Consider the following 18275-nt stretch of genomic DNA (forward strand, 5'->3'; position numbering starts at 1 on the left):
AGGGAGCTGTTCTCTCTCCATTTTGTGTGGACGTTTTTCCAGTTAAAAAGGTTTTAAGTGCCTAATTTTCTGTAATCATAGTGATTGTGGATAGTAATTAAAGAAAAAAAAAAAACCCAGACTTAAAATAGTGAAAATTTGGCAACTCTCATCTCGCCTTCGATTTTCTTTTTTTGGGAAAATCTTAGTGGCTCACGAAATCTGGAAGCTGGAGAGTATTATCTGTTATCTAGTAGACCTCACAAATGCGACGTAGACCAGAGTTGACTGGCTGGTGTGGGGAGATCTTTGTTCACTGGGCTTGTTGCTGGTATGAAAGTTAAGATATGGAGCAAAGGTTAGTGTTTTCACATCATGTCCACCGAAATTGTCTGTAGTGAGTTAGCTCAGTTCTCCACACTTCCTACTGCTGTTCCTTCATCCTGAATGCTGACTGTTCCCTGTAGATGGGTGGCCTTCCTACTCCGTGTCCAGGGAGTGGGCTGATGAAACAGTGGGACAAGAGCTGGCCTCATGTGATGCTCTGTTCATCCCACAGATTCTGGACCACACGCCTGTTCTGGACCACACGCCTGTGGTTTTGGCAATTTAACGGGCCAAACCTGGGGAGCACGGGAATTTGAGGGTCTGGCACCCCACCTGCCCAGTCTGGCCAGGGACCTGACCCCATGCTGCAGGAACGGCTCGCCCAAGTTCAGACACCCCAGGTAAGCCCACACAGGCTGCTGTGCGTCTTCCTTCCCTCGAGGTACCCGCAGGTGGCCCAGCAGCCATTGTTCGGTTGGTGAGAACTCTTAGGTGATCCCCCTTGGGAAATGTTCTTTATTTTTTTCATGTCAAAGAACTTGTGCTTGCTTTCTTAAAAGTAAGTTTTTTACATGTCTATTCTTTACAGAAGTTTTTGTAGAAAAATTTGATCCACGTACAGAATTAGATGCCCCCTAACCATAAGTTTGGATGGTTTAATAAGAGGTGCTGGGGGTGGTCCTTCCACTTGAGCAGAGTTTTGGGTGCACCTGACGAACCGGGTCAGGCCAGAGACCGCATCCCTGAGGGAGTCTCCATTTTTCTGATGGGAGTGAGCTGTTTCAGGAACGTAGTTTTCTAATGTGGCTCAGATGGTCCTTGAGCTTTGGCTGGATGGTCGAGTTGAGAGCTTGTGGGTGGGGAAGAGAAGTAGATACAGTTGCTGCAGTCAGAGGTGCTGGGGGTTTCCGGTTTGCTACAGTTTCTGCACCGGGGCCCCCCTGGTGTCAGGTCTCTCACTCAGTGACTCTTCCGCAGGCAGCACTCAGCACTCACCCGGTGCCTGTCTTCCTGTTAACCCACAGCCACCTTTGATGCTGTTTGTTCCTATTTCATAAGGAATGGTCTCCAGCAGTCACATGTCATTGTCCTTGGAGTTTATAGCTAATTGGTGGATGGAATTACCCAGACCTGCCACGTTCCAGAGGCTGGAGCTGCCGCCACGCCCCCCACCTGCCCCAACCCGCCCGTTTGCTTCAGTTTAGGTGACTTGTGACTACTGTTCTAGTCCTGTTGCTGTCTTTTCTCTCCTCCCTCACTTAAAAAAAATAATAATCTGTACAAGCACCATCCAATAGCACAAGCTACAAGTATAATTTAGTCTTACAGCAGCCACATTAAAAATAAAAAGAAGCAAGTGAGATTAATTTTCATAATATATTTCATTTAACCCAGTACGTGTGAATATTACCATTTCGGCATGTAAGCAGTCTTAAAATTACTGAGGCATTTTATGTACTCAAACTGAGTCTTCAGAATCCCATGTGTGTTTTACAGTCTCAGCACATCTCAGTTTGGACCAGGTTCATTTCACGTGGTCAGAGGCCACGTGAGGGCTGTGGCCTTCGTTTTGAATGTGGGTGTGAACAGAGAAGTGTCCTTACCTCATGCACCACGCAGATTCCTTTAAGTGGATTTGTGTGTGCGACCCGAGTGTCTCGCGAGGATTAGTGTTTCCCTGATTTTGAGCAGGTGTTAGGACCACTTGGTAGCCTCTAGAAGGAAATCACACCAAGTGTGGTGTCCGGGGTCACTTGGTGACATCTGTCGAAGAGACGCCGCTGCTGCGAGGGTCTGGCCTCCTTAATGCAGCTTCTGCCTGCTTAGAGGCACTTGTCTGTTTGAGAGGGTGGGCAGGGATGCTGCTCGGTCCCAGGGAGCAGTACCGTCTCCATGTGTTACCCTTCCTTTGTAGGGGTGGCAGCTGACCCAGAGACACTTTTGTGGTGGGCTGCATCTGTAAGGACCCAGAGGGAGCTGTCAGGGAGAGGATGCCCTGTTCCCGGCACCGGCCACCTGTCACTCTGTTCCTTCTGTCCCCACAGTGATGCACCATGCCCATTGTCGACAAGTTGAAGGAGGCCCTGAAGCCTGGCCGCAAGGACTCGGCTGACGAGGGGGAGCTGGGGAAGCTTCTGGCCTCCTCTGCCAAGAAGGTCCTTCTGCAGAAGCTTGAGTTCGAGCCGGCCAGCAAGAGTTTCTCCTACCAGCTGGAGTCCCTGAAGAGCAAATATGTGCTGCTGAATCCCAGGACCGAGGGGGCCGCCTGCCACAGGAGTGGGGATGACCCGCCGGCCAGGAGACAGGGTACAGACGCTTCGTGCGCTGGAGAAAGGGCCTCCCTGCGTGCTGAGCAAGTGGACGGACGAGACGTTGACTGATGAGTAGGAACAAAACCAGAGTGTGGTCAGCTGTGAATGCTGGCTGGGTCCGTAGGTTTTAGGTACAGAAGTGATGCTACAGGAGGGGGTGTTAAGGAAGAGCTCTGTGTCCTTAGAGGCTCTTAGGCGCCTGTGTGTTAAGAGGCTTGAGAGCTGGGCTGGGAAACGAGGAGGAGGAAGGGGTGAGTTGAGCGCAGGGGCCAGGTTCCTCCAGCTGCTCTGTCTCGGAACCTTGTCCTCTGACACAGGGTCCCTGAGTTCTCGACCCAGGCAGTCAGGAAGAACCACGGACAGGCTTTCTAGAACTTCCGCAGTGGGACCTCAGTTACCCTCGGAGGCCACGCCTGAGCCAGTGCGCGCCGAGTGTGCGTGGACCTGCGGCGTCCTGACCTCCCCCCCTGTCCCTGTCTCCCCCAGGCGGCGAGCACGCTTCCGAGAGCGGCAGCGATGGCGTCCCCGCCCCGCAGAAGGTGCTCTTCCCCGGGGAGCGGCTGTCGCTGCGCTGGGGGCGCGTGTACCGCGTGGGCGCGGGGCTGCACAACCTCGGGAACACCTGCTTCCTCAACTCGACGGTGCAGTGCTTGACCTACACGCCACCCCTGGCCAACTACCTGCTCTCCAGGGAGCACACGCGCGGCTGTGAGTGTGAGCGCGGCGGGGCGGGGCGGGCCGTGCACACATGAAAGCGTGGCATTTCATATCAGTTTTTCATGTATACATGTGTCTCCTATTTTAAATAAATGGAACTTGGGGGAGAAATCTGTAGGACTTACATATGGAAAAAATGAGATAGCCTACCCATGTCACAGCATACTCACACCAGAAAATGGGTTAAAACTTAGTATCAGGAGTAAAAACCATGCTTTTATGACAAACATGAGAAAATATCTTTCTGACCCTGGGTTGGGAGATGTCTTGAATGAGACTCGGAAGGCACAAACCACAAAAGAAAAAGATGGATAAATTCAGCTGCATGAAAATTAAGAACTTCTGTTCATGAAAAAACAAAAGACAAACAGGGAACTACAAATGGGGAGATGAAACCTGGGGCACAAACAACAAAGGACTGACATCAAGAATATATAAAGAACCACAGATCCACAAGGAAAAGGCAGCCAGGTATCGAACAGATACATGGGAGGAGCAGGCACTTTGTGGAAGACGACCCTCACAGTCAGGAAGCTGAGGCGGCGGTCGCCAGTCACCTAGTAACTGGGAGACGCATCAGAACCACTCTCCACCTTTGTAACCAATGATGACTCCAAAGTCTGCCCAGACCAAAGGTCGGAGGGAATGGAAGGCAGCAAGGTTCTTCGTGACCTCCAGGCCTGAGTCAGCACGGCCACCCTGGAAGACAGCCTGGCGTTATCTTTCTTGTGATCTGTACCCAGCAGTTCTTCTGCAGAAAAGCTCTGCTGCTCGTGTACCTGGGACACCTGTGTGACAGCGTCTGCAGCAGAAAACTGAACCTAGGTGCCCGTCAACGGGACGGATACCCGAATTTCGTAGGCACGTGGTAGAGCAGCATGCGGCGGGAGGGAGAGTCTGAATGACAGCGTGGAGTGAGCGAGAAAGGCCTGGATGGCTGCAGACAGCATGGATTCCTCCCTACAGAGCTGAAGGACAGACAAGACAGTTTGGTATTTCAGTGTAGCTATATGTGATAAAACTTAAGAAAAGAAAACAAAGACTTTTGAAAGTTGGTAAATAATTAGAAATCGGTAGAACCAGAGGCGGGAACATGGTTGTGATCAAAGTCTGGGATTGTATCATATGTTCAGGAATATTATTTAAAAAAAAAGAATAAAGGAAAGAAAAAAGCAGAAAAGAGTGAAAGAAGGCCGTGCTGTGGAAACCAGTATCTTTTTTTTTTAACTTTTTTTCTCTTTTCCTTTTTTTTTTTAACACCTTTATTGTGGTGTGGTTCCTGTACAGTAAATTATACACATTTCAGATGCACAATTTGATGAGTTTTGCTAGATGTGTGCACCCGTGAAACCACCGCCACAGGCAAGACAGCTCACATTTCCATCCCTCCCAAGAGGTGCAGTTTTCGAATTCCCATTGTTTCCTTCCCACTCACCTGACCCACTGGTAACCGTAAGTTGTTCTCTAAGTCTGTGAGTCTCTCTCTGTTCTGTAGATAAGTTCACTTGTGTCCTTAGTTTTAGATGGAAAACAGTATCTTACATGTCTTGTAATTATAATGGGTTCAAGAAGCAGAGGAGGCGGCCCAGGTTAGTGCATCCAGGTCTAGCGCCTCCTTCTGAGATGAAGCTGGTTGTGAAGCTCCTTGGTGATGCTGAGGTTGTTTTGGGTGAACTCATACGAAGATTCAACTCGGTTCTCTTTGTTTTTGTCTCGCGGTGTTGGCGGTGAGGTCCTCTCTGCTGTTTCCTTGCTCCCTGGGCGTCTCTGCAGGAATCTTTGAGCCGTTCCCAACTTTGTGAGGGTTCATTTAGTTAAAAGTAGGTTAACGTCTGTAAATCCTTATAACCCGGTGCACGTGCACTGTAGTGTCTGGGGGGCAGACGCACGCGTTGGGAGTGGCCCCCTTCCTGTGAGCGTCACAGGCCGACCCCAGGGAGGTCCATTGTCGCTCTGTGTCACTCAGGTGTCAGTAAGCTGTAATTCCTTAGCTTTTTTAGAGTAAAACACATCCAGAGAAGTTTCAGTATTTTTTTCCCTGCACCCTGCTAGGTCCCCACGTGACCCCCAGGTGGCCCAGGCTGTCCTCTTCCCCCTTGAATTTGCTGTTTGAAGATTCTCGAGCATCCAGGAGAATATCGCTTGGATGGGACGAGGGTCTGCTGTGTCGCCTGGACCACTTCTGCTCCAGGATCTATTTAGAAAATAAACACTGTGTGTCAAGTGTCCGGTTGGGTTCAACCCTGTCCTTTAGTACAGTCGCCCCCAAGGTTAATCAGCTATGTCCTAGAAGTCATGGATGAGACTTTTATGTCATGTTTTTCTAAATTACCTGAAGGAAGTGTCCACGTGCCGCTTAAGTTAATCTCGCATATTTCCAGGGATTCGGGGAATCCTGTGTCAGGTATTTCTGGCTGAAATTGTTGACCTGCCCTATTTAAGAGTGGTGATTTATTAGGGTAAACGTCTCAGTGTTTTACGTAATGATCAGAGGCTTAATTTCCACATAATTTTTATAGTAATATTTTAACATGAATTAGATTGTGTCTGTTTAACATTTGTTAGAGGGTTGTGTTTGTTATCTTAAGTAACGTCAGTGTTTTGCCTAAATTTGAGCCCCCTCCGCAATTATTGCCCTTTGAAAAATAAAAGCAACCAATGGGTACAGTTAGAAGGGTTGAGAGAACTCTAAAATGAAAAATAAAAGCCCCCCCTTTATGTAAAGGCATTAATCACATGCACAGTTTTTTTAATATCCCTCCAAGAAGAAATTTTTGTGTAAATAACAGCATTTTTTAAAAACAATTTTTCTTAGTATCACGGTGAGTGCAAGTAACAAAATTTGCCGTCTTAAACGTCCAGCCCAGCAGCGTTACGTACCTTCGCCTTGTTGTGCGGCCATCGCCACGTGCATCTCTAGAACTTCTTCAGCCTGGAAGTCTGCGCCCATTAGACGCTAGCCCCGCTCCCACCACCCTTGGGACTGTCCATCCCGCTTTCTGTCTGCGAATCTGACTCCTCCAAGGACCTCGTGTGAGTGCAGCTGCACAGCGCGTGTCCTTCTGCGACTGGCTTCACCAAGCGCGGGGCCTCAGAGGGCCTCTTTGTCGTAGCAGGTGTCAGGTGCCCTTTCTTTTTTAAGGCTGAATAATGTGCCATTTTATGTAGAGAGCACGTTTGAATTCATTCATCTATCGATGGGCCACTTGAGTTGCTTCTGCATTTTAGCTCTTGAGAGTAATGCTGTGAATTTGGGTGTACAAATATCTCTTTGAGACTCTGCTTTCAGTGCTTTTAGGTGTTTACCCAGAGGAGGAACTGCTGGATTACATGGGAACTCTACTTTTAATTTTTTGAGGGACTGCCATAGTGTTCTCCACAGCGGCGGCCCCATTTTATATGCCCGCCTGACAGCACACGGGGGTTCCAGTTTCTCCGCATCTGCCAAGTTGTATTCCTTTTTGTTTGCAGACACTGGCGTTTTTATGTGCATGAGGTGAACGGGCTGCATGCTGTTTGGTTTCTTACTTTGAGACAGGTCCGAGTAGCTGCGTATCAGCAGTGTTCGGGGGAGCATCATTGGTTTGTGGGGGACTTTGTGTTAGAAGCTGGGCCTGTTTGGGAAGGTGGTGCTCTGTATACGAGACTACAGCATCTTGCAGCGCTAAAGATGCGCTTGCCCGTGGGCCTGGAAACTTTATCTCAGTAGGTGTGTGCCTTCAAGAAGTTCACACGCACAAGGGGCCGGGGACAGGACCCTTCACCGCAGCGGTCTGTGGCGGCAGGGAAAGGGAAGGGTCCATGTGCGTGAGCAGGGAGCCCTGTGGTCTAGAGGGCGGATTAAAGAGCAGATCGTTACAGGTCATAAAAAGTCAGCTTAAATTTGCTGCTGCGGCGCTGTGCATCCTCGTGAGAGCCATGTGTGCGGTACAGCAAATACATGAAAGGGAGCCGTGGTGGCCTAACTGGGCAGAGTGGCCACTGCTGATGAAGGGCATGGAGAACGGGGTTTGAGAGGTTGAGAGAGGAGTTCAACTATCACACCAGCACTTGACTTAAAAATCGGCTACAGTGGAGTGTAGTCTCCACACTTCTCTGTGTTAAAGAGTTCGTACTTGTGAGGAGAGGCGGGAACCCAGCACTGTCTGGCCTACCGCCTGCAAGGCACAAATAGTTCATCCCCAGCTGGGGTGCTGGGCTGCAGCCTGGGCGCTCCATCAGCAGCTGCTGGGCTTTGTGAACACGTCCCCGCCATTTAGGTGTCATCTGGGGTCGCTTGGGGCACTGCCCATACTCCAGACGGAGCCCATGAGCCCCCAAAGACCCCGTGCCCTGGGGTCTCCCCGGAGCTGTCCGGGTCCTGGTGTCTCGTGGAAGCAGCAGAGCAGAGGTTCCCACGCTGAAGAGCGGGCTAAGGGGGTGTCAGTAAGCCCTGAACAGTCGAGCCTGTTGACCACGTGATGCAACTTGGAAATCAGAGAAAACATTGTTCTGTGCTGCGTTTTGAAACTTAGACTGGTGGGGCTGGGGCTGGGTCGCGGTGAGTGCCTGCCAGTGGAGGGAACGGTTCCCAGGTGCCGTCGGGCAGGCAAGGCTCAGGCCGCGCTGGCGTCCCTCAGCCCCTCGCATCCGCGGCTGCCCTTCCGGCCCGGGCTCCCCTCCGCTGTGCTGGAGGTGCGGGTCGCCACCTGCTCTAAAGTGACCGCCTCATCTGTGCCTACAGGTCACCAGGGCAGCTTCTGTATGCTGTGTGTCATGCAAAACCACATCATCCAAGCCTTCGCCAACAGCGGCAACGCCATCAAGCCCGTGTCCTTCATCCGGGACCTGAGAAGTAAGAGTGGCTTTGGGGAGTGGGTGCTGGGGGGTGGGAGGGGTGGAGCTGGGGAGCCTAAGGCTTCACGTCCCCATAACTCAGCGTACAGGGCGGAGTGGACTAAAGCCGGTCCTGGGGGACTTGTGGCAGGGCAGTGGTGACCCCGATCTGGAGAACAACTGATTTTTTTAAGCTGTTTTTGGTTTTTGGTTTTAATGGAAGCACTGGGGATTGGACCCAGGACCTCGTGCGTGCTAGGCACACGCTCTACCCCTGAGCTGCTCCCTCCCCTGCAGACGGGTCAGGGTTGAGGCCTGTGTGAGTTGCAGTGGGGTAATCCTCTGTGGTCTGTACTGGCTCCTGGGAAACCGGCTTCATCAGTCAGCAGGTTTCCCGTCCTCAGTGCCTGTGCCCGGCAGCATTTGTGCTTCTGTTCAGTGCGGAGGGTTTAAGCCCTTTGGTCTCAGTGCAGAGATGCAGGAATGGTGGCCGGGTCTGAGGCGGTGAATGCGGGGCTCCTTTTCCTCGCTCGCCTCGCCCGAGGGGTTTGCCGTTTAGCCTCGGGTCAGCCAGGGTCGGCGGGATGTGCAGGGGAGGCAGGTACCCCTCCCTGCCCGCCGGCTGATGCGTCCTCCTTTCCCCCTCCTCCCCCAGAGATCGCCCGGCACTTCCGCTTCGGGAACCAGGAGGACGCCCACGAGTTCCTGCGCTACACCATCGACGCCATGCAGAAGGCCTGCCTGAGCGGCTGTGCCAAGTACGGCCTCGCCCGGCCCGGGCCCCCCGTCCGCGTGGGGCCCTGAGCGGAGGCCCCCACGAGGGTCGCCCTGCTTCCCGGGAGAGGGTCTCTCCCTCCCCCCGACCCCAGGGGCTGGCACCGGTGACCCTCTGTCCCAGCAGCTCATGGAGGGAAGTGCTCTCCTGGATCTCCTCCAGGGCCTTCCGCTCTGACGGGGACTTTTCCCGTCTCTTTAAAGTCTCTTTGTTCTTCTGGGACCGAGGTCGCGGGCAGTAGGACTTACCGTGTCTTCGTGGAAGACCTTGAAGGCAGGCGGGGAAACGCGAGGGCGGGGAGGCTGTGATTTTTGAGGCTCCACTCCGCCGAGGTCTGAGCGCTCAGACAGATGCGGGAGCAGACTGCAGTCTGCTGCTGGGTGTTCCCTTCTGTGAACAGCGCCCGTCAAGAATGTTTTTGTGTCCTTCCTGGGATTGTGGGTTCAGACAAAAGAAAATGGGCAGGAAGTGCTGTCTGGGCTCTGGAAATACAGCCCAGGCAGCCGCCCCGGGAGGCCCTTCAGGAGAGCTGGCTGAGTCATAGCCGCGACGGGGGGACCTCTGTTTCCGCCGATGAGACCCATGTAATTAAACCCTGAGGAGACTCCCTGGTTCCCTGGGGTCGTTTCCCTCTGAGCTGAGGTCCTGGCATGGTCGAGGTCACGGTCACGCGTTCTCTCCTGCCCTGGGGGGACGGAAGCCCCCTCCCTCGGGCACATCCTGGGTCCCCTCCCGGGCACCGTCCTTCTGGCCACTCACTGCATCTGTCGGTGCTGTTGCTTCCGGGGAGAGACGCGGGCCTTGAGTGGAGGGGCCCAGAGTGCAATCTGGGAAGACAGATGACCAGCCGGGATGTACAGTGTCTCATAGTAAATGCTGTTGTGAAGGGACCCTGAGGAAGCCAGCCCAGGGGGCATCTCCTGTGTTCCCCGCCCATGGGCAGCCTCAGATGCAGGGCAGATGGTCAGGGTGTGACCTCCCTGCTGTGCAGGTGGCTGCGTGGGTCTGCCCTGGTTGCGGGACAGAATCGCCTGGGAGCTCCCAGGACAGTCGCTGCCCTGACTGCAGGCCAAGCTGCTAGGCCAGACCCTCTGGAGGCTGGGCCAGAAGGGCTTGGGGCTGTCGGGGGAAGGAGTAGACGCCGGCGGACATCGGTGGAAAGATAAGGGCGTCGTGTCAAGGGAGCCAGGTGCGAGGACGCTTGCGGGACACTTGCCCGAGGGTGTCCCCGTCCGTGAGGACATGAGAAAGCAGGGTGTGAGTGGTGAGCCCGCCAGGGAGCCGAGTTACTCCGCTAATCTGCAGGTGGAAGGGCCTCTGTGTTGATTTTGTTAGTGGTTTGCAGCTGAACTCGCTGTGAGCAGAGGTGGTTCTTACATTCCCCCTTCTGGGACTTGATGCTGTTCCCTTGTGACCTGGTGCCCGCGTGCGGATGTCCCCGTGCACGTGCAGCGGGGGTGGGCGGCGCGTGTCCGTCCGTGCTGTGGGCCACGTCGTCTCGTCCCCCGTGTCCCTGCTTGTTCCTCGCCTCAGGCTCTGTGCAGACAAGGGCACAGTCAGCCTCCCGTGACAGGCGACTGTCCCTTGCTCCTCCTGCAGCTTTTCTTCATGAAGGTGGCTGTGCTTGGATGTTCGTAACCATGACATTGTCGCTGAGAGGTGTGGGTCTCGGCATCACACAGTGTCCTTTGTCACGTTTGATGCTTTTCGGCTTTAATTCTGTGCTGCTATCAGAAGCGCAGGCCCTCTTTTCTGAAGGTTTCCTTCCGCCAGCCCCTGTCCTCTCTGTCCATCACGCTCCAGACACTCAGGCTGCCTACGGTCTGGTCTTGCTTTGTGAGCCAAGTTGAAAATCTGTGTCTTTCACAGGCCAGGCCAGCCCCCTCATGGTGGCTGTTGGGCGGAGGTGTGGTCTCAGCCCTGCCCGGTTACCGAATGTTGTGATTATTACACAGGGCATACGCACTGTGCTTCTTTCTGTCCGGTTTTCCTTTGCTGGTTTATTTTTACACTTGCTCTTTGCAGTTTAGGAAGACCCGAGTCTTTGTTCCAGTGACAGCCCTGTCCCTCTCCCCTTCGCGCCCTGGTCCTCGTTTCCGGACTTTGATCTGGTTTGTCAGGTTTTAAGAGTGTCCTTTACACCCCCTCTCCTCCCTCCTGCCTAAACCTCAGCGCATTACTTCTCTCTGTGTAGGACGCAGTGTTTAGTATCCTCCACCTGCCTCTGCATCAGTCTTAGCCCCCAGTTAAGTACTTGGAGGCTGCTCTCCTCCTGCCGGGGCCCTGGGCGGCCCGGGCCAGGACGCGGGTTCCGGACTCCTGCGGCCCGTCACGTTCTCTTGGCCTTGTGAGTTGTTGATCTTTTCACCTAGAGGACTTCCGGATCTTTTTCTGGTCTTTGAAGCCTGATGGTTTCATAGGAATGTCTGGGAGCTGACTGTTGGGGCCAGTTTTCCCAGATACGTGACATCTGACCAGTGATGGCCGGAGGCTGGATCTGTGGCATGACTGACTGTGGGAATGCAGGACAGGAGAATGTCCGTCCTTGTCCACCTTCCGCAGCCAGCAGGTGGGGTCTGAACGCTGTCGCTTCTGGACCAGCTCTGCTCTAAATGTCGTGGCCTGAAAATATGCAAAATAAATCGGGGAGACATTGTAAGTGGGGTGTCACACACCGAACGTGGTCTTTCCTTTGTGGAATTTGCAGGATCACTCAGCTGTTGCCCGGGAAAGCAGTCTGTCTTAGGGACTCGTGCTGATTGGAAAGTGACCCTCCCCTGACTGGGAAGTGACTTTCCCCTGCGGAAGCATGCTGCCGTTGGCTTTGCTTGTGCTAAAGGCCTTTTTGGTCTTAATCCCTGGGAATTTTTTTTTCTTTCGGAGCAAGGAGTAACTGACTTTATTCTGAAAACCAGCAGGCCGAGAGGGTGGGGGCTGATGTCCTAGAGAACCGTCTTCCCTGGGAGCGGTGCTTGTGTGCTGGTCTCTGTGTTTGGGTACACCTCCCTTTCTGGGTGCCTGGCTGGCGTCTGCCCTGCATCTCGGCCACTGCCCCCGCTGCGCCCCCTCCCCGCTCTCCCCCCTCACTTCTTGCGCCCTACCCTCTCTCCCTTTAAGTCCCTCCTCCCCTGGGCTCCTCCGAATTCAGTCTCCTTCCTTTCCTGAGTTCAGTGAACTTTCTCTCCTTCGTGTTTGCGGGGGTCCCCCACCTCCCTGAGCTCTTGTTTGGGGTTGGGCTCAGCCTAGAGCTTGTGTTGCCGTCTCCTCGTGCTTTGTGCTGCTTCAGGGGCTGATCTTCATCAGGTGGGGGTTCGAATCTGTTCAGCTTTTCTCCCTGAAGGTACCTCTTGCTGCGTTGACGGCGAGGATGGTGGGGATGTGGCAGTTCGCTGGGGGTCTTTCTTTGGGCGCCCCCTTCTGGCCGCACAGCAAAGCACATGCTGACATGGACGGCTTTTATTGCAGAGACAGAAGGGGCTGTGGCCTCGGTATTTTTATGTTTCTCTTTTAGGATGCTAGTTTTCCCCTTTGTTCTCCTTCCCTGAGCTCCCCCAGCCCCACAAGGAGCCTGCCTGCCTTCTCCACCCAAGCTGCTGCCTTTGGGGGCTGCCTCCCAGACTCGTTGTGGTGCCAGGACCCTTTGGAGCTCGCCTCACGGGAGTGCTGCCCGCACAGGCCTTGGGGCCCCTTGCCCCTCCCTCCCTCAGCTTCGTCCAGACGACAGCTCGGGTGGGAGCATTTGGGATAGCTTGTTGGACCTGGCTTTATCATCCTGTTCCAGGTCATTGAACGTCTCTGTTCAGTGCCCTGCAGGCGGGTCCTGAGTGGTCCCCTGCTCCTGTTCTGCCGGCTCCCGGTGAGCTGGGGGCCACCTGGACTTCAGCAGGCACGTCACACCCGGAGGCTTCCCGTGTGCTCTGAGGTTCTGTACCTTGCTAGTGTTTGGAGCTACAGTGTTCGTTCCTTTGGTGAGCGCTGGTAATAGTAGGTGCTGGCAGTTGATTTTTCATTTCCTAATCTTGCAGAATAAAAATCTGGTGACCCCGTGTTGGCTCGCACATACTGGGGAGTTAAATTCCCCAGTGAGTCCTCAGGGTCTGGGCAGTGCTGGCAAGAATAGTTGCAGGGACAGGAGGCCGAGACTGAGGTGCTGGGTCTCGCTCTGCTGATGGCGGGAAGCGGCTGCCACGGAGATAGGAGCCGGGGCAGGATCAGCCCTGGTGCCCGCCGAGGAGGTGGGAGCATCTGCAGAGCCGGGGGGGCTTGTCCCAGGGGAGTGGGCCTTGCTCTGCAGTGCCTCAGTGCTCCATAAACAGACAGAAAGGTCAGCTGCGTTTTTATGTCCCTGAGATCTTGGGGACTCAGGGCAGTTACAGAGGAGTGAGTCACGGTCCAATTCAGCGGTTTGCAAGCGAAACCAGGAGCAGAGGCTAGATGTGGGGTATTATTTCCAGAACCTCATGACCGAGGAGCCACAGGTGCGGGCGCTGTGCTAAGCGCACCTTGCGGCTCTGCTGAGCGGCTCTGCAGGCTGGGTCCAGCGTTGCCTCAGATCCCAGTTAGTAAGTGGGGCTGGGGTGTGGCTGCAAGTGTGCCCGGCCCTGAGGCCCACACCGTGACCGCTGTTGTCCTGCTGAGAGGGCTCAGAGGTGGGGTTTGTCCCACTTGGCCCCCACACCCCTTCCCCAGATGAGAGGCATATGCATGTGGCCTCAGGAAGGTGACCTGGCAGGTCTGAGGGGCTGAGGTGGGGGGGACCCATCTGTCATCGAGACGGGTGACATACAGGTCTGTTGGGTCTTACTCTCCGTGAAGTGGGAGGTGAGGTTGCCTGCGGAGAGGGACGGGGAGTCACGGGCCAAGGTGGCTGCTGTGGGGACTGGGTCACGCAGGTCAGAGCATGTGGGAGGATCTCCAGGCAGAGCCAGGGGATCTGCCGAGCCGCCCCCAAGCAGGTGGGATGGTAGTAGTGTGTCAGCCTCTCCTGGCATCATGCATCATGCTGGCGGGTGACGAGACAGGCAGGGGTACCGTGCTGCACCTCGGCACCCTGTCCTGAAGGCCGTGGCTTTTCTCCAGGTTGGATCGTCAGACGCAGGCTACTACTTTGGTCCATCAGATTTTTGGAGGCTATCTTCGATCAAGGGGTAAGTGGAGACTCCTGCCCTGCCCCTTCTTGTCCGGGGTTAGCGTGTTGACCAGCGGGAAGGGCAGAGCTCAGCGGTAGAGCGCGTGCTTAGCATGCATGAGGTCCTGAGTTCAATCCCCAGTCCCTCCAGTAAAAATAAATTTTAAAAAGACTTAGAGTATTAACTGGAAATGCTGCCAGTTGGCACCCGGGCATACCTGGGGGCTCTGTCTGGTGCTTTGCTGGTGGGCCCCACTCCTGGGGGGGGGGGGGAGTTCCCCACGGGCGGCCGTCGCCCTTCATGTGGGAGCAAGCGGCCCTGGGGCGGCCGGCCCGGCCGGGAAGCTGCCGGCCTCTGGCCTCTGGGCCGCGGTGGGCTGGCCCTGCCTCTCGTGAGCTCTCTCCGTACGGGGGCCTTGGGGGGCTGGTGAGCTGATGGCGTGCCTCCCAGACCCAGGACTTGGGACCCTGGGGTGGTGCGCTGGGAGCCCCTGCACCTGTCCCACCGCCTCCTCGCTCTCCCGCAGTGAAGTGCTCCGTGTGCAAGAGCGTCTCCGACACCTACGACCCGTACTTGGACGTGGCGCTGGAGATCCGGGTATAGACCCTGCCCTGCTGGTCTGTTTGCATGGGGACGGGGAGGCCAGGGGGCAAAGAACCCAAAGGACAACACCCAGTTGGGGCGTGTTGTTCAGACAGCTCAGGAGAGAAGCGCTGGGAGTCCTGCTGCCGCGGAGGAGAAGCCGTCCTGTCTGCACCTCTTTTCCCGCATTTGCCCTCTTTTCACAGAGAGGGCGCGGTGCAGTCTCATGCCCTGGGGCGTAGACGCGGGAGGCAGGGCCGAGGAGGCGGCTCCCCTACAGGAGCTGCACGTTCTGGGGGCACCTTCCTTTCTCTGCCGCCCCCCGAGGCTGCGGCCAGGTCCGCCCACCTCGATCTGAGGCTCCGGGCGGCCCCGCTGCCGCAGCCCTGATGAACCTCCCTGGGGCTGCGATGCTGACTCCCCCGAGGCGGCAGCGAGCAGGCCGGTTCCAGTGCCAGTGAAGTTTTGTGATTTGCTGCCTCAGCCTGAAAAAGGCCTTGCATTTGGCGTTTGTGGAATCAGCCTTTTTCTTCTGCTGTTCCACTCCATGTTTTTGTCCTTCTCAGCAAGCTGCGAATATTGTGCGCGCTCTAGAGCTCTTCGTGAAGCCAGATGTCCTGAGTGGAGAGAACGCCTATATGTGTGCAAAGTAAGTTTTGTTTTTGTTTTGCTCACGGCAAAAAGGTCAAGCCATCCGGAAGGACAGAATATGTCACCTAACCTGCCATCCCCTCTCTCCCTCTCATCCTCAGAGGTGGCCACTGTCCGTGTAGACTTGTCTTAAAACTAAAAACTTCTAAACTGTGTGTGTGAAGCAGTAGCCGTGGTCTCCATTGGTGTCATCACATGGCACTTACTACGAGCAGGTCCCTGTTCTGAGTGCCTCCCGTGCACGCACTTGTGAGCTGGGGACTGTTATTGCCCCCATTTCCCAGGAGGGGAAAACTGAGGCACAGACATGAGGTGACCGGACATGGCTGTCCAGCGTCCGGGACAAGCCACGTTCCGTTCCTCACTCCTTGTCCTGGGCATTTCTCCATCTCAGCAGACATGACCCTGACCTGGTTGTTTTGAGGATTGCGCAGTCTCCGCGTGGGGTGTGTCCCTTTATGTCAGGCCACTTAAATGCTGTGATCACCAGAGAAAATTTTTCTCCCCGTGCTTTTCAGGTTTAGGTTGATGATTCTGGGCCTGAACACGGCTTTTTCCCCTCCGTTCACCTCCCGCAGCCGCAGGCGCTGCGCCCCTGCCTGTGTCTCCTCCCCTCATTCCACGCCTCTGGCTTTGCTTTCGCTGGTTTCCTGCCTGTTTATCACCGGGCCACGTCTGCTTGAATTTGTCCTCCCCGTATTATCTCAGAGTTACTGACGTCTTACTGTGTTTCCTTGTTGGGAAATCCTTCTCGTCTTTGCTCTAGAATACGCACCTTTTCTCTGGTCCCTGGTGCCCGGCCGCAGCTCTCCTCTCCCGAAGGGGTGTCGATTTGGTGTTTGGGGCAGCAGCTTGCATGTGTCCCCTTGAAGCGGACCCCGTGTTAGAGAGTGGTCATTACCGATGTTCTGATGTTAACCTGGAGCAAGGCCAGTGCTCCTTGGGGCGTGAGCTGATCACTTTCCTGCTCATCTTCCTCGCAGATGCAAGAAGAAGGTTCCAGCCAGCAAGCGTTTCACCATCCACAGGGCGTCCAACGTCCTCACGCTCTCCCTCAAGCGCTTCGCCAACTTCAGTGGAGGGAAGATCACCAAGGTGGGTGCGTCCCAAGGGCCAGGCTGCCTGGTCAGCCGCTTTTAAAAAATACAGATTCCGGGGCTTCCCAGAGCCCATGGATCAAGTCCCTACAAGACAGGGCCCAGGAGTCTGCATTTTTGCAGAATCCTCACCTGATTGCTATGCAGTCAAGCTCAAGAACCACTGTCTTACTAGGTGTTTTTTTTTTTTTTCCCCCAACCTGTCTGCACTTGGGTTGTTCCTGATGCGGAAGGTCTAGGTTTCCTTGAGAATAAGTAGGGTGAGTGGTGCACTACACAGCTCTCATCTCCCACGTCCTGTTCTGTCTCCAAAGCACGTTGTGGCTTTTTATAGAATAAACATTTGCTGTTTGCATGACAGCATTTTAAGAGAAGACACCTTGGGTCGCAAGAGTCTAGAGATCTGCTCTCCATGGGAGGAGCCTAGCTGTGTGGTTTGGGCCAGGGCACTTGTCTGAGCCTCAGTTTCCTCACTGGCAGTGGTGGGGGGCTTGCTTATTTAGTTCAGTGTTGCCCAGACTGGTGTTCTGCAGGGCGTTCACGTGGTACCTGGGAGGAGGTGTTCTGCGTTCAACCAGGTTTGGGAATGCCAGGCTGAAGTTAGAGAGTTCTTTTTAATTGCAGGCCTTCTCAGAGCCTTTATGAAGCTCTGTTGCATTTTGAATCTTCAGGGGGAATTTATTAGGAAGACTTTCCTGTGCTTAGTTGTTTGGGGAGTCATGTCCTCCTCCCTTTCCTCGTGGCCGTGTGCCCCGGTTGCTCCATCACAACATTGTGTTGACCTGAAAAGGCCACCTGCAAACGGGTACCAACTGGACGGAGCCCAAGGGCAAGTAGAAGTGGTCCCTGGGCACTCGGGATGGAGGCGCCGCCCGGGACAGCAGGGGGTCCGTGTCTTGATGGACATGTGGGTTACCATCAGCGCACACCGGTCAGAACCTCCCGAGGGCTACTCCTCAGAGCCACGCCGTTCACTCTGTGTTGATTCTACTCAGTTTTTAAGGCTGTGTGTGCCCAGGCATCAGTGCAGGCGTGTCATGTCTGTCACCGCGCTTCCCTGTGGAGTGGCAGGCCGGGCACCAGCAGTACTCCCACTGCTATGCCCGGGACCCAGGGACCAGGGGCACCAGTTTGGATGCCTGGCAGACAGGACGGGAGTGGACGATGGATGAATCACTTGACAGGACAATAAAAGAAGAATATCTTGTGGAAACTCCCATGTACAGGCGCACCTGTCTCCTGCCTTTTTTTTTTTTTTTAATTGAAGTATAGTCCAGTTACAGTGTTGCACTGCGTCCTGGTGTGCACCGCAGTGATGCAGCTACACGTGTGTGCATGTGTTCCCTTTCACGTTCTTTTTCATTGAAGACTATTACAATTCATTGAAACAGACTTACAGGCATAGAAAACAAACTTACGGTTAAGGGATGGGAGGGGTGGATAAATTGGGATTCGGTGTTTGCAGATACACGCTGCTATATGTAAAGCGGACCAACAGGGTCCTACAGCGCGGCACAGGGACCTGTGGTCAGTGCCTTGTAGTGAGCACACCGCTGCTTTTTTAATCGTTGGCTGAAGGAGGCTCCCGCTGCGTGCCAGCTTGCCCCAGATCGTGGAAGACCGCTGAACCCTGCGCTTTGTGTCGCCGTGGGTGGAGCGGGCAGCTTGCCCCTTCCTCTCAGTGATGAGTTGTAACTGCCTGTCCCTCGGCCTTTCCCACAGGATGTCGGCTACCCGGAATTCCTGAACATCCGTCCGTACATGTCCCAGAGTAATGGCGAGCCTGTCACGTACGGGCTGTACGCTGTCCTGGTCCACTCGGGCTACAGCTGCCACGCCGGGCACTACTACTGCTACGTGAAGGTCAGCGGCTGCGCGCCCACTCTGGCTG

At 54.8% G+C, this 18275-nt stretch overlaps 1 protein-coding gene and 1 long non-coding RNA gene across 2 annotated transcripts in view; one reads left to right on the forward strand and one right to left on the reverse strand.

The window, feature by feature from the left end:
* The window catches only part of USP36 (ubiquitin specific peptidase 36), a 32793-nt gene that overhangs the window by 1688 nt on the left and 12830 nt on the right, over positions 1–18275 (forward strand). The window contains 10 exon segments of the mRNA XM_032456701.1: positions 539–707; positions 2352–2613; positions 3105–3326; positions 8059–8169; positions 8806–8908; positions 14005–14072; positions 14581–14651; positions 15203–15285; positions 16271–16382; positions 18107–18247. Coding sequence (XP_032312592.1) covers positions 2361–2613; positions 3105–3326; positions 8059–8169; positions 8806–8908; positions 14005–14072; positions 14581–14651; positions 15203–15285; positions 16271–16382; positions 18107–18247 — 1164 coding nt within the window. The 5' untranslated portion in view covers positions 539–707; positions 2352–2360.
* LOC116656708 lies at positions 4551–9319 on the reverse strand. The gene is made up of 2 exons (XR_004311604.1): positions 9174–9319; positions 4551–5529 (listed from the first exon to the last, which is right to left on the reverse strand). It is a non-coding gene; the product is annotated as an uncharacterized LOC116656708 (long non-coding RNA).

The sequence above is a fragment of the Camelus ferus genome, chromosome 16, assembly GCF_009834535.1.
Source record: "Camelus ferus isolate YT-003-E chromosome 16, BCGSAC_Cfer_1.0, whole genome shotgun sequence".
Classification (NCBI taxonomy): Eukaryota; Metazoa; Chordata; class Mammalia; order Artiodactyla; family Camelidae; genus Camelus; species Camelus ferus.